General features: G+C 38.8%; 1 protein-coding gene across 12 annotated transcripts in view; it reads right to left on the bottom strand.

Moving 5' to 3' along the window:
* Positions 1-26,917, bottom strand: part of LMO7 (LIM domain 7) — a 230,400-nt gene that overhangs the window by 57,607 nt on the left and 145,876 nt on the right. For all 12 annotated transcript variants that reach the window (XM_089680371.1, XM_089680372.1, XM_089680374.1 and 9 more), the window contains exons 6-9: positions 15,890-15,920; positions 11,765-11,878; positions 8,106-8,298; positions 803-1,055 (exon numbers count right to left, since the gene is read on the bottom strand). In XM_089680371.1, coding sequence (XP_089536497.1) covers positions 803-1,055; positions 8,106-8,298; positions 11,765-11,878; positions 15,890-15,920 — 591 coding nt within the window. The remainder of the gene's footprint in view (positions 1-802; positions 1,056-8,105; positions 8,299-11,764; positions 11,879-15,889; positions 15,921-26,917) is intronic.

The following is a 26,917-nucleotide window of genomic DNA, read 5'->3' as shown; positions in this document are numbered from 1 at the left end:
CACACAAATATAAAACCTCAACATACACAATTCTATATCCACAGCTGATCCAGAGGAAGGCAAAAAGACAAAGCAAGATTCCATTTTGCCAGCAGGTGAAAAATAAAACTCCTTCCTGATCCCTCATGATGCAATCGAATATTCCCTGGATAAACTACACCTGTCATTATTCCCTCTAAATATTAATATCCAATTATGTTTTGTTCATTTAGGAACGCATTCATCTTTTTTTTTTTTTTTTTTTTTTTTTTTAAAAATACTAAACTTACTAAATTTACTGAGCTGCTCAGAGCCAGTTCTTTAGGGAGCCTATTCCACATTTTCACAGCTCTTGCTGTGAAGAAGCCTATCTGTAAGGCTACATCCCTTTTCCTCAAGATGTAAAGAGTGTACCCTTGTCCTCTGTAATGACCTGAAAGTGGATAATTCTACACCAAGTTCACTATATAAACCACTTATGTATTTATACATGTTGATCACATCCCCCTTAGTCTCCTCCTCTCAAGAGAGAGTAAATTCATTTCAGCTAATCTTCTCATAGCTGAGATTCTCCATGCTTCTCATCAGTTTCGTTGCCCCTTTCTGCACTTTCCAGTTCGCCAATATTCTTTAATATTAATAACATACATTAAATCTATATATAAAATATATATGTTTTTTCCCAAAGTCATACATTATGTCATTTACCATGACCAATTATATATAAAAGTTTATTAGAAACACTGCCATTTTTCAGTCCTACGTACATAGTTATAGGAGGGATCATAAACAGCCAGCTATCATACATACAAAACAGACATACCTGGAAAATGTCCCATCAGGCTCGGTGAAGATCGGGTTCGCCCAGCTCCTCCTGTTGTCCTCATTCTTATCTACTTTCTTCTTCCTCAGGGGTGCTGGCATGTAACTTAACGGTTTTGTTTTACTTGGAAGGAACTGGTTAAAGTTAGCAGCTGCTTTGGGCTCCACTGAAGCAGTCCGTCTGAAAGACATGTCATTTTTAGTCGGCTCTTGCATTTTGTAGGTCAGTTCAGACTCTGTGTCACTTTCCCCACCTGGAAGAAAACAAATAAAATTGGTTTTGCATTATGTTCAGTAAAAAATAAAGTATATAACTATAAAATAGAAAACACATTAAATGGGAGGATGAAGAATTATCAGCAAAACAACTTGTAAACACAGTGGTAAGTTAGGTGTAGGTTAGTATGAGGAGGAGGGAATCTGATTTATGATGCAAATGTATATTTATTTTATTTTTCAGTTTTTAAACTAAAGTTTATACTGTTTACTCTCTAGAAATTCCTCAAACAGGAGCAGTCCCTCTTTTGTAACAAATCCCTTTCTCCCCCTTTCTGGTCTGATGTATAAAAGGTCAATAAAAAAAGTACTTCAATACAAAAGTGTTGCACTACACTAAAGCTGGCCATACACTAGGCCGAATGATACAAAAAAAAAAGTGGATGTCAGAGAACACAGATTAATGGCTGTTGGAAAGTTTTCCAACATGTCCCTACAACAGACGTCCATTAAACAACTGACTTCTGTCGAGCGCGGGAATTCACATTTCAATCTAGGTATGGCAAACTCTCATTAAACCTCTAAAATGTTACATTTGTTTGAAAAAGTAGTGGTGAAAAAAGTTAATTTTTTTGCACATTTCTTTATGGTCTGCATAACTGGGAGAGTGGTGGCACTGTGCCATTTTCCTGCATAAAGTAGACAGATAAGTTCAAAATAAAATCTTTATTTTGCTTTGCATCAAAAGGACGGTGCTATATTCTATCTGGCATCAACCATGGTCAGCATATGCTTTCTGGACTGAGAAGATGGCTCAGAGATTAGACAAAATCATGTAAATCTTTGCACCTGTTTAGATAAGTCCCCCCTTCTACAGCATTTCAACTAGTAATATGCTGCAAAATTATAATACTGCAGTCTAATCACTGATGGGGAGGAAGCTGGGAAATGCTTTTTCCTGCTTGCAGCAGACTGACATTGCAGACCAGGCAAAGTCACCTGGCTGGAGCTCAAAGATGTCTCTAATATTAAAAGGAGCAGCTAATATAACTTTGCCGTATATGGTTAATTGTCAGGAAATTATAATTGGAAACTTGTAAAGTTACAGAAGGTTATTATGGACCATATGATGGACCACCTACGCACTCCTGTAGTGTATTCAAGAACAGCTGCTCTACCATTACAGTAAGCTATAAAATGTAACTTGTTTACACAGGTATGTATCAATCCAATATAAAACTTGACACAGAACTTGCAAGATCACCTATTATTTCTTCCATAATATGTGTTTTATAAATACTAAATACTATTTGTAGAAACTGAAGACAGTTTTAAGAATTACTAACTTATTTTAAATATACATCTGAATTTCAGCTTAATTTTTTTTTTTAAATTCCTGCGCTCATTAATTTGACTTTTACCATAGCCCTTTATTTGTGTTGACATCGTTCTTATAACATGAATCATTCAACCACTGGCACAATTCTAAAGAACAAGGCCAAGATCATGGAACATGTGAAGTTTGCTGTGCCTATGAAGTCAACAATAATATCCAAAAAGCGTGGTAAAGTGATAAAGGAGATGGAGAAAATTCTCAGTGTGTAGATGCAGGATCATCATCAAGTCCCACTCAGCATAATGCTTATTCAAGAAAAAGCTAAAAGCCTGTTTGCAGACTTGAACAAAAAACGGGGTGAACAGTGTGCATCTTTTACTGCCAGCCATGGATGGTTTAACAGATTCAAGGCTAGAGCCAACCTTCACAACATAAAAGTAAGTGGTGAGGCTGCCAGTGCAGATACCATAGCTGCCCAAGAATATCCAGCAACACTTAGAGAAATTATTGACGAAAGGTGCTTATTTACCCCAACAGGTTTTTAACGTCGATGAGACAGGACTGGACTGAAAGAGGATGCCAGAACGAAGTTACATCAGTAAGGAAGAAAAGGTGATGCCAGGCATTTGGTGGCAATGCTTCCGGTGATATGAAACTAAAGCCTCTCCTAGTTTACCATTCAGAGAACCCAAGAGCCCTCAAAAACATAGCCAAGGGCTCTCAACCTGTTGTGTGGATGAGTAACTCCAATGCCTGGGTTACACAGGCCATTTTCCAGGACTGGTTTTACCACTACGTTATCCCAGAGAGACAAAAATATTGTTTGGAGAAAGATATCCCATTCAACATTCTTTTGCTGCTTGACAATCCACCAGGTCACCCCTAATACATGGATGACTTTCATTCCAACGTCAAAGTAGCGCATCTGCCAGCAAATACTACGGCGCTCATCCAACCTATGAACCAAGGAGTTATTGCGACTTTCAAGAAATATTATTTACGTCACACTTTTTGTCAGGCAGTGAAGGCTATTGATGAAACAAGAACAACTTTGCGACAATTTTGGAACTACTATAACATCTACAAAGCCATAACAAACATCAGCTTTGCTTGGCGTGAGGTTTCGGCTGTCACCATGAATTGGGTTTGGAAGAACCTTTGCCAGTGGTTTGTTCATGAAGTTCATGGACTTGAGAAGATGGGTAAGGAGTCCAAAGAGGTCTTCAACAACTTAGTGACCCTTAGCACAAAGCTGGAGCTAGATCTGCAAGAGGACGACTTCATTGAAATCCATGCTGTGCAACATGAGCAGCTTACTAATGAGGACCTGATGGAATTAGAGAACCAGCAAAAAGACGAAGAGAGCCAAGAGCAAGATGTAACTGAAGAACCAAAGAGATTCACAACACTGGAAATGGCAAGATTTTCTTTACTTGAAGAGGCATTGTCAGTTTTTGAGGCACAGGACCCCAACGTAGAACGATACACAAAGGTTGCAGCAGCCATTCAGAATGCAATCCAGTGCTATAGAGTCCGCTATGATGAGAAAGAAAAAGCTACTAAGATATGACTAGATAATTTTTTACAGAGGGTAGACAGAATTGAATCCATCAAAAAACCTGTGTCATCAACATCAGGTGTGAGTGAAAATCTGTCTTGCCCTCCATCTCCTATTGTTGATGATCCTTCAGCTCCATCAACATCAGTTGTGGGCCAAATTCCATCTTGGCCTCCATCTCTAATTGCTGATGATCCTTCAGCTCCACCATCTCCCACCTACCCTCCCTCCTCCAGTTAGTAACTTTTTTCCACAATATGCCTGTTGTGGTACTGTACCACCATTTTAAGGTAATTGTAAAAGCAAAAATAATTTACAGGTGTACTGTACCACCATTTTAAGGTAATTGTTCAAGTAAAAATAGTTTTACAGTTGTACTGTACCATTTTAACGTACAGTAACTAAAACGTTTATTTACATTTGTACTGTACCATTTTAACGTACTGTAACTAAAAGTTTATATTTGTACTGTACCACCATTTTAAGGTACCGTATTTTCCGGCGTATAAGACGACCCCCTACTTTTCCTGTCAAAATATAGGGTATGGGCTATACTCACCGTATAAGACCTCTTCCAGCCCTCCCTGTCTCCAAGATGATCCGAGCAGTACACAGGTATATGCCAAAATATACTGACTACCCCATCATACAGTTTTTTTTTTTTTTATTTTTAGTGTATACAATTATGAGTCATCATTCAATCAACAGCTAAGGCAATTCAAATTTAAATAAAATTTTACATTGTAGGAAGCCTTTAATTTGAGCTTCATCCCCAGGTTCCTGCTTTCCAAACTGATTGCAGGGAAATCAGAGGATACGTAAACCTTTCTCAGCATATTTGGCGTGAATTTCTACAAGCTGAGTGTAGTTTACAGGTGTTTTTCCTCATTTAGATGCTACATTAACAATGATACAGACATAGCCCCTGTATTTCTCCAGGGAAACTACATTGCCATCGATGTCCGTAGCAGAGAATTCATAAATACCGGTAATCTTCGCATTCTTCCAGTCATCCACGTGGGCACACATGGCTCGCCAACTCAGCACTCCCATCGCAGCCGCTACTCGGGTGTAGCAGCAAGATGAGTATGCCCATGAAGATGTGTATCCCTGACGCTAATGCGCATGTCACAGTTTCAGTCACGATCAATCGAGAACTCAACTGCTGCATCCGACCTTGCTGCCGAAAACCGTGACATGCGCAGAAACGTCAGGGATACACATCTTCATGGGCATACTCATCTTGCCGCTACACCAGCTCGGAAGTCCCGGTACAGCAAGTTTCAGCATGACACCTGGCGTATAAGACGACCCCTGACTTTTCAGAAGATTTCCAAGGGTTAAAAAGTCGTCTTATACACCGGAAAATGCGGTAACTGTTAAAGTAAAAATAGTTTATTTACAGTATTTGTGTGTTTTTTTATGTTTTACATTGTATATTTGTGTCAAAGGTGTATAAGACTCACTTTGTTGGACTTACGAATGAATCCGATTTACGAACGTTCTCCCGAAACGGAAGTCGTTCGTAAGACGGGGACCTACTGTACTGCGGCAGAGTGGATGTCCTATGTCGAATCACACACATGCTCCGGCTTTTCCAGGTAGAGGGCATGTGCCTGCTCACGTCACCCTGGCTGCACTGTCGTTCTCTACAGCACATGCCGATCAGTGAGTCCCAGAAAAAAGATTTATGGCTGGAACTCGCTGACCGGCTCAGCGAATGACAGAAGAGAGCCCTGTGTTGGTAAACAGGACTCTCTAAAGACAGCAGTGATGTGCCGTTATTTTCTCCTTGCAAAGCAGGGAGTAAAAACCAGCACACGTAGTAAAATATCACACACAGTACACATAGGTAGGCACACATTTGACCCTTTGGTTGCCCCTAAAAGGTTACCCCCATCCCAGCCAGTGTCATTAGCACAGTGACAGTGTATATCATCAGAACTGATCACTGTATTAATGTCACTGGAGATGTCAGTGTCAGTATCAGATTGCCCACTGCACTACAACAGTCCTACTATAGGTCACTGATACCTACCATTACTAATATATATATATATATATATATATATATATATATATATATATATACACACACACATATATATACACACATACACATACACACACACATACACATACATACATACATACACACTTACAATTTTTTTTTTTTTTTAACCAAAAGACATGAGGCAGAATACATTTTGGCCTAAATTAGATTTTTACAGTTTTTACTGGATAGGTTTTAAAAGCAGAAAGTAACAAATACTGTTTTTTGCAAACTTTTCGGTTATTTTTTGTTTATATAATAAAAAATAAAAGACAGCGGTGATCAAATACCACCAAAAGAAAGCTCTATTTGTGTGAAAAAATTAGATACATTTCACTTGGGTACAGTGTTGCATAACCACGCAATTGTCAGTTAAAGTAGCGCAGTGCCGAATCATAAAAAACGAAGGGGTAAAACCTTCCTGCGCTTAAGTTGTCTAAAGCATAAATCTAGTAGCTAAAAAAAAAAAAAAAAAGTGTGCGTGAACCCGCCCTCCCCAACAAACCCTCCTGAGAACCACATGTGCAAGATACGATGTTTGGTTTCCTGGTCCTCACCTTAATCACCTACATGTTGCATATGTGCTAGTATAACTATAAGAAAAGATTGTTGTGCATGTGGACCCCTTGCCATGAAGAATGTCAGCCTGTGGGGCAGACTTCTATCTTCGGGAAAAAATAAGAGGTGCATGGCAAACTTAAAAAAAAAAATACACATTTCAGAAGTCAGTAACAAAAAAAATAACCAGACCAAAAGAATTGATTAATGAAGGTTGGTCAGTCAAGGTGCCAGACTTAGATTTCATTATCTATAGTCATGGTTTTTGTATTACTTAATTTTTCCACTTACAAAAACAGATGATCGAAGAGCAAGTACGTCACAAAAAGTAAAAGCAAACCATTCTGGTCTATTTACAAAAACACACAAAAGATGAATAGCACTATGCAGGTTACTTATTCAGAAGAATGACGGTATGCACAATAGGATATTAAGTAAAAAAACACAGCCCCCAAAAAACAAAGGCCTGAATCTCGTCTCAAAATATCTCAATGAACTATGAAAACTGTACTGAGATATAGTCTCAAGTCAATATTTTAATCCTTAATACTCCAAAAGACTCAATTTACTTGTGGATCTTTCTATAGTTCTGCATGGATATGAAATACTACCACAGAGAAAAATATATTGGCTTTAATCATGGGTCTTTGATTGTTTTCACAAATACACCTTGCCAACTTTTTCACAAAAATCTAGATTTAAGCATTCTTCAAATGAGTACCAAATTAAATTTAAGCTCATTATTAATAGTATTCCTTATTTACCAAACTATGCTTTGATTTCTAGCTCCAGGATCCACTTAGTAGAATCTAGCTTGGTTCCCACTGAAAAACATAGGTTTTTTTCAAGCAAACTCTGTAACACAAGTGGAAATATGCATTTACATATGAGATTTACACTGCTCTAGAGCTGCATCAGTGCTACAGAGCTGCATCAATGTTTGCCTTTTATATCTGCCAGATGCTCTGGACTCAGAGGGAAGTAGCACACACAGAAGCTAATCCCACCCTGCTCCTTTGCTGTCTACTCGCAGAAGCCTTTGTATTTTGATAATAAGTTTACAGAATATAAAGCCTTATTTGATTAGGCAGGAGGAAGGGAAGAGCAGGCATAGCAGCTGCATCGAAGGAGCTAACACCATAAGGTCCAACACTGGAGCTCCTGGAACTATAGTGATAGCCATCTTCCAGAAGCTTCAAAAACACGCCAGATGTATATAATTGAGATAAGTCCAGGAAGTGGCATGTACCTCATTGGACTTAACTCCTAGTATGCCTGCACAAGTTCCTGGAGTTCAGCATTAAGGGCATGAATTATAGGCAGTTTCAGAATGCAACAGAAATGTAAGAAGTGCAGGTACAGATATAGGTTTCCTGACAATTTATGAATAGGAATGGTATTTATTCTTATGTGTACTATCATGTTGTGGCTTGCAGCTCACTGGACAGCCTATCCACCATTTTATCAGCAATTATCAGTCTCCTTTTTTTCATCAATTTTAAGGTATAGTAAAATTAAAGCAAAGAAAGGGTATTTTGCTTACAAAATAACGACAGAAAAATAAGATAACTTGAGAAACATACCCTCACTGCTTCCTTTAAGGGTTGTGTCTGAAGAAAAGCTAGTATAAGACCTGGAGCCAAAGGAATCCAAGCTGTCCCAAGAGTCGTCCCTTTTATGAGCAGAATCAAGTTTGTCCCCTTTTTCACTGTACCACAAATCACCACATCCACTGTCTCTACCGCTTCTCTTCAAACTACTGGATTCTTCTAGAGCCTGCAAATAATAGTACAGTTATCATTGATGTTCAGCAAGAATGGTCCAACGTTGAAGCATTTCTTCACTACCATCAGATTTTGTTAAAGCTTGGCATGTTAAATGAAGAGGTCTCTTACGGCTCGTTTAAATCTGCAGCTGGGAAGGGGTGGCTTATGAGAGGATGGGTAAAAACAGGCAGTTGGGACAGATTTTAACTGCTCCCCTTAAGCCCCATGAACACATGCCATGGAAACATTGACCACCCTTTGTCACATTCAGCAGGTAGTACCACTGTCAAATGAGAATCAGTCAGGTAATGCTATGCAGTGGTGCAGCATTTAGAGAGTTAAAAAAAATCACCTCCTCGCATCCTGTTAATTGCCCAATGCAGTCTTTTCAGAGGGAAGGCAAGCACTACCGCATGCATAAACTTAACCTTTTAGTTTATTTTTCTCAAACAATACAAGGTATGATTAGCTCTTTAATAAACAGACACAAGCAGGGGAAATTACGTCATTGTGAATCATTTTAATTCTGGGTAAAAGCTCATAGTAGCAAGAAGACTATGCATAATCAGATGAAATAACTAGTAAAAATGGATCTCGCCTTAGCTCAACGTAGAAAGTAACTGTTTGTATTTACAAAAGAAACAGAAGAATTACACCACAAAAAAAAAACACACACAAATGACCATTGAGTGTCTGAATATAGATTCATATTTGTCCCAAGCATGTTTGAACCCACAACTGTCGATTGTCTCTGCTGAGTGTTAGTTCCAAGTATCAACTACTCTTTTGGTAAAATAAATACTTTCTAAGATTAGTTTTTGAATTTTTCTCCTGCTAGTTTGAGGCCATGTTCTTGATCTTCAAATACTGCCCTTCTGAACCTTAGTCACCCCTTAAATGTACTTAAAAACGTCAATCAAATCTCCTCTTCCTGCTAAACCGGCAAAATTACAGTCTGTGTATACTCTGCTTTAGTCGGACTTGCACTTACATATGGCAGTCCTTGGTGTGGGATTTGAGAGCACATTATTTGACCACTCATGTACGGTCTATAGCCCTGGTGCCGAACCTGTACCCTTTGGTACTTAATGTGCAACCCTCAGATCCCAGCAGTGAGTAGTGAGAGTAGGATCAATGGACTGTAAAAGGGCTTGAAATGGGAGTGATTTCCAACAGCCTCCATACTCACCTATAGAACATCCACAGTTCCTGACAATCTCCTGAAGGGAGACCATGCCAGTTTTCTGTAGCACTACATATGCTGATTATGCATGTTTTTACTCTAAGTAGAAATACAAACTAGAGTGAACTTGTTTATTTAGGAAACTGGTTTGTACTTTGTTGGGGGGCAGTTTTCTCTTCCATATTACGATCTTGACACTTCAGTTTCAGAAATACATAAAACCATTCAAATTAGTCCAAGTCTCTAGGAATCTTCCTGCCTGATTGCACTAACACATTATACATTATACATACACCCTCCAAAAATACTTCTAGACTATGGGAGGAATTCCTTACAAAGGGGAGAACATTCAAATCACCCTGGTTGTGTCCTAGCCATTATTTGAAACTTGAACTATTATTTCAGGTTCTTGTGCAATATGCATGTTTTTATACTGTGATAAGGTATGTTTCTTTTCCACCTTCTAAGCTCTACAATACTTGATCATATAAATATGAAACAGAAATGAATGTGTAACTGATTAGGAATGTGTAATGCAGTCATTAGCAAGCAAATTACTCAACCTTTAGACTTTCCAGGTGGTTTATAAAGAAAATGAACCACCACACCTGCTACAAACCTAGTCTGTTTTTAATTGCTATTTATTTTGTTATTTTGGATACAGCATAAAAACAATACATTGCACATTTCTGACAAATGTGACATTCAGGTGAAAAATATTTCCTGAACCGCATTCATTTAAAAAAAGCAAATCTATTTAATGTAATGTTGACTAGATTTGTATAAACCATATTTTGGCTCAGTGTTCTATTTTCCAATCAGAGGTGGTCCTAATTTTATATAACAGAGAAGGAGTTTTTAATCACACTATTGTCCCAAAAAGGGAGCTAACAGGTATAAATGGTGCAAGTACCTAGAGGCAGCTGGAAATACCTGCAGCAGCTCTCACTGCACACTCTACACCCAAATGCCAGGCCATTCTGATCAGGCAAACTCAGACAACTTTGTGTATTGTCAGAGCTTGCCTATTCATTTCCTTTTAACTCCCACACATTCCTACTGGCCTCATCACTTATGAGCCATCTCACTGGTCAACTGGAAATGTGTGGGAGATGGCATGGGGCAGGCAGGCTCTGTCATTATATGTAACTGTTAAGTTTGCCTATCAGAATTGCCTGGTATAGAGCAAATGGGACAATAAAAGCTGCTACTACCTGTAAGTGGCACTCTATCATTTTTAAATGATAATCACTTTAACTGTGCACTTTCCTGAGCTATCAAACTTGTCCCCTTATAAAGGGCTCACACACATTGGGGTTTTCTGTTTTTTCCCCACTTTCTCATTACTCCCATGGGTTCTTTCACACTAGCTTTGGTCTCTGAAGAGAAACCCGCATTTCACTTTAATGGGTTGCATTGATGGCCAAAAGCGGCAGGGGGTATAATTCCTGCTATGGCTGTAGTTGGGGCGGGGGCCCTAACATATAACAGAAAAAAAGCAAAGCATGGGACAGAGTGCAAAGAAAAAAAATCTAAGGGAATGTACAGTACGTCAAGAACTGTACTTTGACACTGGCAGGAATGGCCGCTCCCTTCTCACCTTGCACCTCATGACAGCTTGTAAAACATATTTTATGTTCAAACACAGGAGCTTAATGTATGAGGCGCAGCCTGATATTTAAAGGGAAATTAACAATGTTTCCTAATTACTCAATTAGCACATATCACAGAAAGACTTTCTGTATACTCTGTCAGGTAAAGCACTGTGTAAATTGTCAGCTCTATACAACTATCTGTAATAAGAAAATATAGGTTTAGAAAGGAGATAAGGGAAAGGATAAAGAAGGGGGGCCGCTATAAACCACTCTCCATAGCAGTTTACGTTATGTAAACAGAACTGTCAATTAACAGTAAATTCTGTTCAGGTGTTCTCAGAAATTGCAACCCTTTATGGAAAGTATTATAGTTTCCCATACACCAACACATACAGAAATCAAATTGCCTTTTGTAAAAGAGCAGTAAAAGGCTAGAACCCCTACAGATAGAATAATTCAACTCTTTTGCAGATCTGCCCTCAGTGAGCACTTAAAACCTGACAGAAGTGCTAAAACATAAAAAGTAAAGGTATGTATTTGGTTGTGTGCACGCATCATCACAACATATATTAAAACCCCTTCACCATGAATGCAGAGAAAATGCAGAGATATTACAACACATTAACAAAAGTTGCTACTGTGTGAGATCTACCAGAAGTAATTTACAGTTTTGTATAATATAAATGAACTATTCTTACTTTAGTCAGCGTTTGTCCCAGTAATCCTTCGAATGCCTTCACGTTAAGTTGTGGACCATTATAATAAGATAAACTTTGTGCCTTTCTCCCAAGCCAGTATAAAGTGATCAAAACCTACAAAAAAAAAAAATTATCTATTTAATTATTTATCTATGAAGAAATTGGAGGAAAAGATGGGCAGAATCTGAAGAGAGATTATCCCAGTCTTGTGATATGCCTTTTTGATATACCCAGAGGGTAATTATTCATTGCTGCACGAGTTGGAGTGGCTTTTGAGCACAGTTGAATTTAATGTGGTGATATACACAGGAATGTTTCACGGATTTCTTGGAGTGCACACGTTTTGGAGTGTTTCACATTTAAAAAGTTGGTTTATATTTTGAGGAGTAGGGAATATATGTGCAGCTGGATGCATCTATATCCATACTCTTGACAAAAAAAAATAATTTTTTTTTTTTTTGCGCACAGTGTGGGGTATATTTTTTGTATAAAGGATATAACACTATTTTGAGTTTTTGTTTTTTTCGAGGTATATGAGCACTGCAGACTTCCGGAATTGAGAATAATTTTTGAAAGAAAAAAAAAAAAAAAAAAAAGAGTGTTTCACGGATATTGTTTAGAACATTGGGGACATTTTAATTTTTATGTTAGACACTTTGTATGGAGATTGGATTTGTGTAAAAAGAAAAGTTTTTTATGATATATTATCTATAAATAGGCGAGATAATCCTGTGACAAACTAGAGACACTCCCCCATTCACAGATCCTGTTAGAGGAAGACAAGAAAAAAAAGGGGGGGCGTATATTCATTAACCACTGCAGAACCAAAAGTTATTTGGGATTCAGATTTTTAAGGGAAGTCCCACCAGCAATCCACAGATCCCAGCGCCATAAGTCCCGTGCCTGCTGCATTCGCACGGGCTCATTTGAGTGATGTGACCCTGGCAATAGGTAGGAGACTGCCGAGCTTGGTAATGTGTGGAGTTGGCGGTACCCCAATATAAATTCACCTTGGAAGAGGAGATGGATATCGGGCAGCTGATAAGCAGGCAGATCGCCCATCTTATCAGAACAGTGATTGCTGAACTTTGTATGGGATGGGAGGAACATTCACTGGTCCAGTACAGACCAGGTCCCAGGATTATGCTCTCCTGAACTCCTCTTCAGCTAGATCCAGGATGCTTTTCTGTGTCTTTCAATGCTAGTCACTGAAAGTCCGGTCCTCAGGGGCAGGGCAAACAACTCACAAGAGTGTGATCAGGTAAGGAGGAAGGGGAATGGGGAGATGTTACACTTCTACTTCCACTGACCACCAGTGTGTACTTATGGGGGGGGTAGAATGCGGACCAGTACTAGAATTATTATTGCAGCTACTGACACCAATGCTGAGTGTTATTAAAGCGGTAGTAAAGTCTTCCATACTGATTTATACCTACAGGAAAGCCTATAATAAAGCATTAGCTGTAGGTACAGTAACTATCTCCTAAATGTGCACCATTTAGGAGATAGTTCCTTTAGTAGCAACCAGTGATGTCCCCAGTGCATGCACACTGCACTCTAGATGGACGGTGCTGTCCATTCAGACCACCATGCCACAGGAGTGGCGTCATCGTGGCTAGGCCATTCAAATGGCCAAAGCCCACCAACCCGGAAGGCCAGGTGAACATGGAAGCCCGTCATCAGTGACAGGGCCTTCTGGAAGGCTTTAAAAAAAAGCCTACATGTTAGCACATTAGGACATTACCTGCACTGCCCCAAATTTTTTTTTTTTAAAGAAATAATTCAGTGCTGGGGGTTATTATTATTGCAGCCACTGAACAACTATAGCTTAAAGTAGAACTACAGGCAAAACGTTTTTAATTTTGGATAAAGCAAGAGGGTCAGATTTTTTTGCCATCTGACAGGTTCTAATCCCTCTCCACTCTATCCAAAATTTAAAAGAAAGTTTTGCTACTTTAATGGAGTGCAATGAAAGTGTATACCATATGGGGTGATGGATGCATTGTAAAGGGGTGGTGGTTGGCAGTGTGGGGCACCAAAATGCTTGAAGTAACAGCCTGACAGGTATGCCTGCAGTGAAGATTTCTCCAGGATCCAGCTGCCTGCACAACATGAGACATTCTTCATTAGGGTAAAATTATGTGACTAACACTGTTGGGGATTTTTTAAGCTAAATTGCAGTTTAAAAGACGGCTCAATCATCGCTCCAAATTCAATAGCCCAAAAAAAGTTGTAATTTCAGCACATTTTATTAAAATCTGGAATAGAAGACTGTATTGGGCTCAATGTTATGAAACATGGTTACATTTTGCACCACGGCATCTGGCCTTTAGTTAAACCTCTACATTAGAATAGAATATTTATATGAAAACACTTTGAGGACATAGGCAAAGTGACACACCAACAAGCTAAAACTCTAATTTTCTGTGACAAGAAGAATGTTAATGAATGAGACCAAGCCTGAAAGCTAAATATAGCATGCACTGTACCACCAGGATCTTTTTTTATGCACCGTTTGGTTTACGTGGAGAAAAAGGAACTTCTGTACGGTTTACTTAATCAGATATATAATGTACCACCCTAAACACATCTGGACTTCTGTTTGTTAAGCAGACTGGAGATATATTTCAGGGAAATATTGACATCATAAACGGATTAATAAAAATTTCCTCTGGCAAGTTAACTGCTGTTTAACCCTGTAGCACTGCTGCTCACAGATCAAAAATGGGTCCTGGCAAAAAGACATGGCTTTACAAAAAAAAATATGGCCCTTGGAAACCAAATAACCAAGTACCATGGGCCCATGATTTAAATCATAATATTCCATGTTGTGTTTGGCAGTCTCCCAGTGATGCCTGTAAAAGAATATGCTGACTGAAATCATGGAGAAGACGTGTTTTAATGGGTTCTGCCAGGTGTTTTTTCATTTTGAGACAGTTTGACACTCAATGTGTAGCAAATGCACAAGCGAAACCAGCGCTCAAATCTTCATGCAGACTAAGATAACAAACTGTCATTCGTAGAGGTGCAGCCCTTAAAGATCAGGAAATCTTGATACAGGTGAACAAAAGCAAAACGGGGTGTGCATTAACGTAGTAAACCCAAGAATTTATTATAAAGCATAAAAATGCATACTCACAAACCAAAGGGGAATGAAAACAGACAAAAGTCCATAATAACAGTGCAAAGTGACGATAGACCCTTAGTAAGGTAATCTAATGTGTTTTGAGAGATGAACTCCCTTCCTCAGAGCCAAAAAGTAAGCCTGCTATTCCAACTTATATAGAGCACAAAATGGCTAGAGGGGACCAGAACACACCCCCTCACATGACAGCACAATCAGGGCTGGGCCAATCTAGGTGGATCTCGTCAAAGTGTCACAGCGAAAAGATGGTAATGTGCATGGGAACACGGATGGACAACCAAAACACTTGGGGCAATGGGCATAGCAAAATGATGTTTTGCTATGTCCATTGCCCCAAGTATTCTGGTTGTCCATCCGTGTTCCCATGAACATTACCATCTTTTCGCTGTGACATTTTATGAGATCCACCTAGATTGGCCCAGCCCTGATTGGGCTGTCGTGGGGGGTGTGTTCTGGTCCTCTCTAGCCATTTTGTGATCTATATAAGTTGGAATAGCAGGCTTACTTTTTAGCTCTGATGAAGGGAGTTCATCTCCCGAAACGTGCTAGATTACCTTTCTAAGGGTCTATCGTCACTTTGGACTGTTATTATGGACTCTTGTCTGTTTTTATCCCCCTTTGGTTGAGTATCCATTTTAATGCTTTATAATAAATTCTTGGTTTACTAGGTTAATGCACGAAGAGAGTGAGCCCGGTTTTGCTTTTATTCACTCAATGTGTACAACCAATTGCACCATTGAAAAAGTAAATAAAGCAGCAAAAAGTGGTTTGATGCAAAAATCTCTCGTATGTTAACATCTACCATGACGTACATACAATATAGAAGTCCAATGACAAATTCAGTGTCATGCAAAACAAGTTAGGGCAGCAGCATAATGTACCCATGAACGTAATAAAACTAAGCACACAGATCCACTGCACAGAAACTACATACTTCATTTCATGCAACAATTAAACTTCTAGAACACATCGATACTCACATTTTTTAATCTTCTTTCTGTCTCTTCTTGTCTGAAAGCAGATTAAAGGGGTAACAACATGAGCACACAACTATCATAAAACATGCAATTGTGCATAGACATAACATTGTGACTTCTGACACTAATGAGTGATTACCAAGGACCAGCACACCCTGATCCAGGCATGCCCAATCAAGTGGGAACATTCAATAATACCACAAAACAGTTATTGTACAGTATTTTCTCACAATTCAACAAGAAGGATGAATAGGCCATTTAAATGATAGGGAGCAGCAGTTGCATCATGTGGATTTGGATGGTAACTTTATTTTATGTCTTGCATAAGGTGCAGTCATAAACCTGGTTAATAAAGTCAAGCAGGTGCTATTAAAAACTGTAATGAATAAAAAGGTGACATTTCTTAATCTTAAGTTTGATTTGCTTATATATTTAATTTCCCAGGTTCCCTCCCTATTAACAATACACAAAGGATATTTTAACAAGTTGCCCTTTAAAACAATGCTTTCATTTTTTGCAAACATTAAAATCTGCATTGTGGCTATCAAATAACTGCAATATGCAATGTTTTGGTAAAATATAAAAGATGAGGTTGCACCAAATAAATTCATACCAAACATGTCAAGTCTTAAAATTGCATGCGCCCCTGATATTGTGAAAAATGAGAAAAATGAATCATTCTCCATTGGCAAGGCTTTAAAAACCTTTACAGGTTATCAGTTTAGCAATAACCATAAATTAAGGCCCTAAAATGATTGCTCTCACTCTGGCAGTCGCTGCAATACCTCACATGTGTGGTGCAATCGCATTCTACATACATGTACACACCCTGTGAGCGCATTTGTGGGTGTGTGCAGAGCAAGGGGTTTACGATTAATTTTTTTATAATTTATTTTTTTATTTAAAATAACGGCTTTCATAGAGGAGCTAACAAGCATTGAGCGGGTGATGGCTACTTTTTATGGAGACATCAACAATCTTTTAGACCCCAATATCTTTCCTGCCCTCCAGTGCAGCTAATCAAGCACAGATTGTGCTCTATTAGCTGCTCACCCAGCTACAGCAGCCAGTGAATGACAGCACTGAACAGAGCAAAGGAGAACTGGGAACAGTTGTTCCTCTTCACAGCCACACAGATAACTTTTACATGATAGCTGGGAGCCAACTGAACAAAGCACTAACAAGTTCATGACTGCTACTGCTCATTTTAAACCCCTCACTCTCTGGACATACGTAGTGCATCCAAAGAGGCAAAGTAGTTAAATAAAACTGGTTTTCAGTATACATCATATTTTAGGCCCAACAACATTATCACTGGGACTCTGAATAGAGGTAAATCATGACTTGTGGCAGGGTGCTGTACAAGGCTTACTAAAAACATCACATCACCTTACCTATCAAAATGCCGTTAGCCTTGATGTAAACAGTGGACTGGCCTGTGGGAGAAGTAATGCAAATAAAAATGCCTTGAAGGGAGGATGTCAGCATGACTGAGTTGGTGTTCTAGACAAACTGTATTTGTATGCAGATTGCCCTAGGTGACAGCCTCATGTGATGCTGAGCCTCCAAGTGAAAAAATGAAATTGCAAGGGTTAAATTCTTGTTATGGGTTGCGATTAGAGGAACAGACAGGATTACTTACCCTATCCCCCTGCTTGGCTCCTGCGCTGCCCTCTTCTCCCTAAAGGTCCGGTCCATCCTACGGTATCATCAAACACAATACAGGGCTAATCACTCTGTATCTTACTTGGTGGGGATGAGCATGTGACCATGGCCCTAGGTGGCTTAAGGAGGAGGCTGCAGGGAATCAGTTGTAGCACTGGAGAGACCCTACTGGAGCATGCAAAAAGTATTTCTCCTTAGTCCAGCAATCCAAAATATAACATGCATTTAACCCTTGCAGTGGAGGAGAGGCTTACTGCAAGGCAAGATTTTTTTTCTAATTCCTAGAGTTGGACTTCAAAGCAGCAAATTAGGCAGTTAATATTTACTACTGTGAAAGGGGAGTAGCATAAAGATGTATCACTCTGTAAGTCAACCGCTTTACAATAAAAGATATGAAAATGTAGGATGGTTGTAAGATTTGGGATTCTTCACACAAATCTGTCAAAAGGGCAGGGCTATTAGGTAGGTTATAAAATTCTGAAAAAAACAACAGCCTTAAACAATATATATTCTGAAAATGTGCTACAATCAAAAGGCATTTCCAGCTACATGCATAGCTGAAAAGCAGTCACCAGTTGGACATACTGGCAAGCACTGCTTCTGTCCCAGTGCATGAATTAATTTGAACCTGTACAAGTTAGGCCTCACACACCAACCAATTGGATTTTACTTTAATACCAAAAAAAAAATCTGTTGGTGTTGCTGTTTGAGAGATTTGGCCTCATTTCTGGGGATAGCTTACCAGACCGTAAGCCTTCAACTGCAGTAAAATCATAGGAAGAAGTAAAAACCAAAGAAGATTCCCAGAATCCAGTAACAATTTCATAATGCTACAAATGCCAAGAGAGAACACACCTAGAACAATGAACAGTTTAATGTGACCCAAAAAATACACACCGCTAATTAACACCTTACGACGGGTCATGTTAGTAAAGATGGGTGGTTGATGTAAAATCTGCACTATCAGCAGTTTACCTGATAACTCCTGCAATTGTGTTTCTTTTATAGTTTTCTATATTTGTTGGTGTATTATGAACTCCACTTTATAATTCATTTAATGACCTCTCCTTGATATACCAGCATGCCACTTCAGAGGTACCATGTATTTGAATATTGCAAATGGGTGGTACGAGAAGTGTCATTTCAATTGCTGATTTTCACTGGTGTTACACAGGTCCCAGAGGATATCATGAAAGAGCCACTTACCCTATAGGAAAAAAATGAGCTTTAGCTTCAATGCACTTTAAAGCCCAATTGAACTTTTTGTTTTAGACTCCACACACACTAGCATTTTTTAAAAGCTCAAAAAACGCTAGGAGGAAAAAAAAACCTGTTTTTAGTGTTTTTACAGTACATGTAGAAAAAAAAAAATAGAAAAAAAGCGTTTGAGTGTTCAGTGATTTTTCTGCCAGAAAAACGCTCCCAAAAACACTACAAAAATGTGTTTTCTGCTCCTAAATGCTGAAGCTTATAAAAAAGCTACTAGCCTAAAATAGTATACATGGACACATAGGATAACATTATTTAGCGTCTAGGAACAGAAAAAAAATGCTGGTAACAGCTTTCCGAAGCTTATAGTAATGCTAGTGAGCATTGAGCCCAAAAAAACATGTCCCCTGACAGCTTGCTGTAGACAAGATCTATAACTCTGTGGCTAGAACATCTTGAATTCCCCACAAATTGCACAACTTTACCTCTAACTCTAGAGTGTCAAATTTGCAGTTTCCACATAGACAGCAAGGGTCTTACAATGCAGTATGTTGGCGGGGGACACACAGTTCTACTCAGGCTGTGACTACTTTTGAAATAAAGCTGGTATGTAAACACCTTTTGATATGATGCACCTAGAATTTAGCAGATTTTAACTGAAAGTTTAAACTGGGCTTTAAGAAACTCGTCCAATGTGACAGGGGCTGTACCCTCTCCCCACCCAGACATAGCAGCAGTATCTTCAGCCTGAACATTGGCCTAGTGTTAATAGACATATTGATTGTCAGCTCTGTAGCAGAAGGCTGCACACTTGCGGGTCCTCTTGCTATAACGTGGAGCCAAAAGTTTTTTCTAAAGGTTCCTCCATGTTAAAAGGTTGAGAAAGACTGGCTAGCACACATCTACAGTAGGAGAGAGTTAGGAAATCCTCAAAATTACAATGTATTTTTCACTCAGACACTAGGCCCTATTTTTAAAGCAGTGAAAGTGATATTCACCAAACCTTCAGGTTAATCACCAATTTAAAAAAAACACATGCTCCAAGAACATTCGCCTGCATTAAAAAATATTAAATGTCACATTCACTGCTTTTTTTTTTAATTCACCATTAAAAGTGCACATCTGGGAAGACTAACTTGATTACATTGTAACATACTATTTTGACTTATTTTAGTATAGAGCTTGCTGGCTTCTAGAAAATACAGTAGGGAAATGCATGGGTAAAATAGCACTAATCATGTGATTAAGATATACAGACTTCTGATTTTTTTTTTTTTGACAGCCTGAAAAGGCAAGATATTAAGGCCCCATTCACATTTGTGGATATGGTCATTTGTAACCTGTAGGAAGCTCAGCTGGGTTTCCTGCAAGCAGGTGCAAGTCGGAAGCCCCAATGAAAGCAATGGGAGAGCTTCATCATGACTACAGCCATTCATGTCCATTCGCATGTAATCACTCATGCAATGATTACCTGAGGATGATTTTGGGCCAATCATCTGCAGGTAATCACTGCACAAGCAATAATACCTGCAATTAGCTATGGGCTCTGTCATGCTCCCATTGTTTACAATGAGGCTTCCTGTCAGCACTATTTGCAGAAAACCCCACTAAGCCTCCCGCAGATAATTGAAAATGGTCCTGTATACAAGTGTGAATCGGGCCTTACGAAGCCACCTATCCAATACATAAAGTAGAAAATATACTAGATGTTTACTACTAGTACATCATCAAAGAATATAGTTAAAGCAGAACTCCAGACAGAAATGAGAAAAAAGTAAGCCTAATAAAGGATTTTGCGGCAATAAATAGTTGTAATCCAGATTTCCCCATAGACATTTTTCTGCCACTAGATGTCCCTAGTCTGATGGCCTGCTTCATTCAGACCATTTCCTCTCAGCCAAGGTTGGCCTGGACCCACCCAAGCCTGTTACTGGTAGAAGAAAAAGCAAAACAGTGAGGATCTCATCTATGCCACTCTGCTTTCTTTTGTTATCAGTATGCTTCTCAACATTTGTTCTGCTTCTTCCTTTCACATGCCAGCTCTGCTATACAGGGACTGCAAGAGGCTGATACAAGGTGAAGCTGAGGTATATACACTGCTTGCATTTAAAAAATACATTTTAAAATGTACTAAAGATTGCAGAGCTGCAATAATGTGTATTTTTTTTTTTTATATTGGGCTAGAGATCATCTTTAAGTATAAGAAACAGTATATATTTACGAACGACATTTAAAATAATGTAGAAAGTTATGTTTCAAAACTCATGCATGAACATAGGTTACTGCAGAAATAATGGCCCCCTGATTAGTTGACATGACCTGCTTGAATAAAACTGGGATGAAGGAACAGAGGAGTATCTAATATAATTTCTAAACAACCTCCTAAACATAGGCACTACAAACATTTTTATTGGGGATGGTCATGTCTTAGCAGACATACATGTTTTCATAACTTCATTGTTCTAGAATACAGCATTGTAGATCACAGGTCATTTTTGCTTGTCAGTAACAGTACTGTTCCTTCTACCCAACATGCAATACTAAGATAATATAAAGAGAATTTCAGTAACTGTATACAGAACAGGTTTAATGCCAATAATCACTATGTAATATAAACCTACTTTTAAGTCTGATATTTAAGAACATCAAAACAATACAAGGACAAGATTCCTTATGGCTGGCTTACAAATGGCATGAAAAATATTTGTGAATAAGTAAATACTGCTGCTATAAAAACTAAATGCCATAAAATTATAACACTGTGCAATACCAGGTCTTTAAAATATGTCCAATATGCTGTAATCCTAGAAGAATGCCAACCTTGGCCTTGAAATTAAAGCCCCCCACCCCCCCCCCCCCCCCCCCCGAGACAGCTCGTATATTCTTTACTTTGTTTCTAATACATGGTATCCATGCCTCAAAAATAGTCTGAGGGAGAATTAAACATCTGAACCAACCCATTCCTGGATCCTCAGCAGAAGGCTTAAAACTATGATGCCTATAGCTATAGCCAAACACTAGTAGAATGTCATTTTACACTTTACTTTTTATTAACTTTTTTTAGAATTTCTAATCATTAGTGGGGAGTCACAAATATACTTTAATTAAAGCATTTCTAACAGTGAATGTAGTTTTCATGTGAGAAAGTCCATTTGTTCTCAAACTGAAGGTTAAAAGCAAACAAAATGTTGAAGTGCCTTCAAATGACATTCATCATGCAATTAAATGTACTGAGAAAAGTCTTACAAAAAAACTGTACAAATGTTCATTGGATATGGCCAGCTTTAAGATGAATGACCTTAGGAATAGCTATTGGCTCAGAATGAGGATATTCAGGTATGGCTATTTGGCCAGCTTCAGGGGAAGCTATACAATTAGAGAATAATGCACTCCTCAGTAGATTATATTTTATTAAACAATGAGTTATGTGACAGTATAAACAACAAAACATAAGGCTGAGTGATTTTATTCAGGTCATGGATCATAGAATGGATTTTTCATATCTTATAAAATTACAGGAGCAAATGCATTACTCCTTAGAACACATTCCCTTAACTCCTTTACCCAACCATCCACCATCTGTGACCCCTTTAACACATTTTTTTTTTACTTTTATATAGGTATTCAAAGAAAAAAAATAAGATTTCTGCTATACAACATACATTTAAACATATGTGAAAAGTGACAAATAGGAGGCATCCAATAAGAACATTGATATGAAACATTGGGATGTCAAAGTGCAACAATTCTAATGAAATGGGCATACAAAAGATGCAGAATGGACAGTTTTTTCCTTCCATCATGTGGTACCTGACCGGTCATGCAGACCAAGGTGTTCAATGTACTGGTGTTCAGTGATTTTCAGTTTACCACCTTTTATTGTAAAACTTCCCATTGATTTAATGTGCCCATCCACCTGTGTTCTCACACCAGCCTATTAGTCATTTAACACTACCCCTTGATTTATAAATTCAACCAAAAGTCACCAAGGGGGCAGGAACCTGGAGTGTTGAACAACACCTACCATTCAATACTACAAAGTATATTTTCACAAATATGTAATAGTTTGTTATGGGGGACCAAATTATCAACAACATTCCAACATAGGGATGTCAGGATGTCAAGTACACAACGCTACATAAACAAAACAGTAAATGTATACTGAAATCCCATGAGGACAACGGAACCTGCACAAAATGGCTTAGATAGTTTTCTTAAGAAAATGTTGAGGAACAGTTCGACTCATAAATAAGGAAATGCTTGGAGAGAGTTCGTATTGTTTGTGGTTAGTGTGTCAGTCTAGAACAGCATGTATTAAAGCATAGTCCCTTGCTGGGAGAGCGGAATGTGTTATGGCTTGTTTCATAGCTTGTTTCCATGCGACACATTCCAGTACTGGACACTGAAACAATTGCCAACAAGGTGTTAGTCACAAAGCAAGGGCCAGCCTATTTGTCTTGGGTTCCACATACTGACTAAAGCATGTCTTACAACAAATTTGTCATATGCAAAAGATTAAACAGACATTCAATTCATATATTGTTTCTCAGCAAACTAGCTGATAAAATGATAGATTTCCTTCTGCAGTAGAGTAATGTTATAAATATGAGCTTAAAAACACCCCACCCTCTTGCCCCTTAAATTTTCTTTTTGGTTACAACACATTAAAAATGAATGATCCACATAGAACAAATAAGTTATATGAAAGTACATAAAACACCAATATCCGATAAACTCTATGGGGCAATAATTGTAATGCGTCTTTTTTGTAAAATATGTTACTGATAGAAGCTTGGCTTTATCCAAATAAAGAACAAATGGTTCAGGTAGCTGATAAGGCTTTATTTTATAGCTCTAAGGGAATAATAAAACCATCTGCTGAGCAGATCCCATTAAATCCTGTGGCAGCAGAATAATTTATCCGCCTGGAAATAAACTGGTAAAAATTGGTTTTAGAGTAACACTTACCAATGTACTTTCCTTGAAATGCCACTGTTGCCAGCTGACAAAACAGACTATACTAAAGCTGGCCATAAAGGAATCGAAATTCAACTGGTTCAGCCTTTCCAACTTTCGAATGGGACTGTTGGAAAATTTACATGCAGCCCTGATTAGTGTATTCTGACAGTGGGGTATACCCTGCTATCAGAATACAATAACAGAGCAGGGAGTATTTACCACATCGAAAAAAAGGATCCATCTATGGCCAGCATTACCCTGCAAAAGAATGAGATTTATACTTGCCTATCCAGCAGGTGGGGAGTTGAAACTTCATTATTGGCATTAGCTCCAGGATAACCCCTTTGGGTGCTTTGGTTATAGAGGATACAGTGGTCATTGGAAAAACCACCAAACGCAGGAGTCAGCCCGTCACACCCAGACATGAATGGTGCCTGGAGCTCATAAAGACACTGAAAATTTAAGTCACAACCCACTCAACAGGAGAGCATAAAAAAGGTTCCTAGTTTATAGGGTTACACTCCATTTACACCTGTGCAACTTTTCACCTACTGTATGACATTGCATGAAGAGAGAAATATTTTCCTATGGTGGCCATTCACAGCTATATCATTTTTACTTGTGTATTTTTGAAAATTGGGCATGTTCTTCTCTGGCGCAATCTTGGCCTCAAACTTAGAAAATAATTGCTTTGAAAATCCAAAACACAGGGTCCCTCTGTGAGACAAGAGATATTAATGGTCATTGGAAAAAAATGCATGAAGAATGCAGAAGGGCAAGTGTGAACCTAAGCTTAGTCTGCCACCCTGCTTAACATTGCTTTAAGCAGGGTGGCAGCAAATCTCCTTGAAGCAGAATGCCTAAATGTCAATGTGGTCCAACAGGGATCCTTGCTTTTAGGACTTTTGGGATTACGAGACATAATGCTCCACCATGTGAGGAACATAATTCAAATAAGAAAAATAAATCCTTACCGGTGCTTGAATGTCACAAGGGACAAGGTGAAATTTCTTCTAGAGATGGATGTAAATGACATTATCCAAATCAATCCAGAACAAAGAAATTACATGACCCATGACTGATCTCTCAGGGTTTGTGCAGGTTTCCTTGGGGTGCTCCAGTAACCTTCCATAGCCCAAAATCATACCAGTAAACTAATCTGTCTCTGTGCAAGGAGGTCTAAAGTTTGAGTTTATAATATTGAGGAATACACTTTATGCTAACTGATCTAAATAATCCAGGGTAATCTGTAATGTATTGAAAAACATACAAAATAAAATACAAAAAAATAAGAACATCATGCTCACAAACGCCATATGACAGTTGTGAGCGGACTAGCTCTTCTTACATGGCAAATACTTGCATGTACCATACTGTCACTGTCCTTGTGTAGGACACTCACTGTGTCACTGTCAGGCATTTTAAAATATTGGCTACAGTGAACATGCTCTACTTGTAATTATTGCATTGTGACGATGTCTGTTCCCATTGCCAAAACAGTTCTGCACTACTCCATAGTGTGATTTCAATAGGTCTCTCTCATTTTAAAACTTATTGCTTTAGTGTTTTTCTAATTTTAGCAATTTAAATATACCCATTCAGGAGAGCAAACACACAAGGAATTGTAAATGCCCAACATATATTTCAGAACAGCAAACTAGGCTAGTGCTTCATGACCACTGAACAAAATGTTTAAAAATAGAGTAATGCTTTCATGAAACTTTCTTTCCTTTACAGTACCAAAACATACACCTTAATGCCAGGCAAGTACGTCAGGAAGATCACAGCTGGAAAGCTTACTAATATTTTTGGCCAAGATGAAAATTACTGTATCCTAATTATTAGTCTACAGGAAACACAAAACAGTAATGCAAGGCCATGAAAATATGCCAACTCTAGCCTTCCTCCTGATGAAAGAACACAATTTGTGAGCCGAGAAAACCTAGTATTTATTTTGACCCCTTTCCAAAAATTACACTCATTGAACCATGACATGATTTTGCACTCTGCAATAACATAGGACATAAAACTTGCATTAAAAACAGTTTACATCATAAACAGAAAGCCTCTCCCTGGCCAGTAATATTGGGCTAACCTTTACCAAGTACTTACAAATCTACATTAAGTCACTGGCAAATACTTCAAGTGCATCTAAAGCCAAAAGTTTTTTTTTTAGTTTTGGATGGTATAAAAAAAGAATTGGTACCACTGTCTTTTACTGTAGTCTCTATAGGGAGATTCACTGTATGTATCCTAGTGACCATTGCCACTGGAACAGACATACAGGGACAATTGCCCCTAGGGCAGGGGTCTGCAACCTTTAAGACATAAAGAGCCACTTGGACCCGTTTCCGAGAGGGAAAAAAAGACTGGGAGCCGCAAAACCATTGCAACATTTAAAACAAATCCGACACTGCATATATTGCAAAAAGCGCTCTGGTCATGAAGGGGGTTTAAGGGCCCAGTAAGCAAAGGGTTAATCAGGGCCACAGTGTATCGTCATAATCACAATCATAGCCTTAGGTCAGTGGTGGGCAACCTTTTCAACTGAGCCAAATCTCGCCAAAACCACGATTAAAATTTATTTTGAGAGCCACATTTTTAAAACTGAAAATACATCCCCCATATAGTAATTCATCCCCCATAGTAATTCATCCCCCCTATAGTAATTCATCCCCCCTATAGTAATTCATCCCCCCTATAGTAATTCATCCCGCATATAGTAATTCATCCCCCATATAGTAATTCATCCCCCCTATAGTAATTCATCCCCCATATAGTAATTCATCCCCCATATAGTAATTCATCCCCCCTATAGTAATTCATTCCCATATTGTGTCAATTCACTTACCTGTACTCCGCGCGTTCCTCTCGCCGTGTTCCCGCGCAGTTCTAGTCTTCAGGGCGGACTGTGAGAGGAGAGGAGTTCGTCACGCTGCCCCGCCTACATCCTGACAGCCAATGTTTGCCACGCTCCACGGGCCGGATTATAAGGTCCGCCGGGCCGTAGTTTGCCCATTGCTAGGCTAGCTGCAGAGTCCTGACTTTTGGGGCGGCCGCCCGAGAGGAGGGAGGGGAGCGGGCGCCCGGCACACAGAAGAGCCGCATTAACCTCCCTGGCGGTATGATTCCTTCCGATTTTTTGTGCTGAAAGCGGTATCATTTTTTCGCATGGAAATAGTTTATTGTAGGCTGTAA

This window comes from Staurois parvus, unplaced genomic scaffold, assembly GCF_062004578.1.
Source record: "Staurois parvus isolate SC_StPar_1 unplaced genomic scaffold, SC_StPar_1.0 ptg000243l, whole genome shotgun sequence".
NCBI classification, from domain to species: domain Eukaryota; kingdom Metazoa; phylum Chordata; class Amphibia; order Anura; family Ranidae; genus Staurois; species Staurois parvus.
This window is presented reverse-complemented; position numbering and strand designations above follow the sequence as displayed.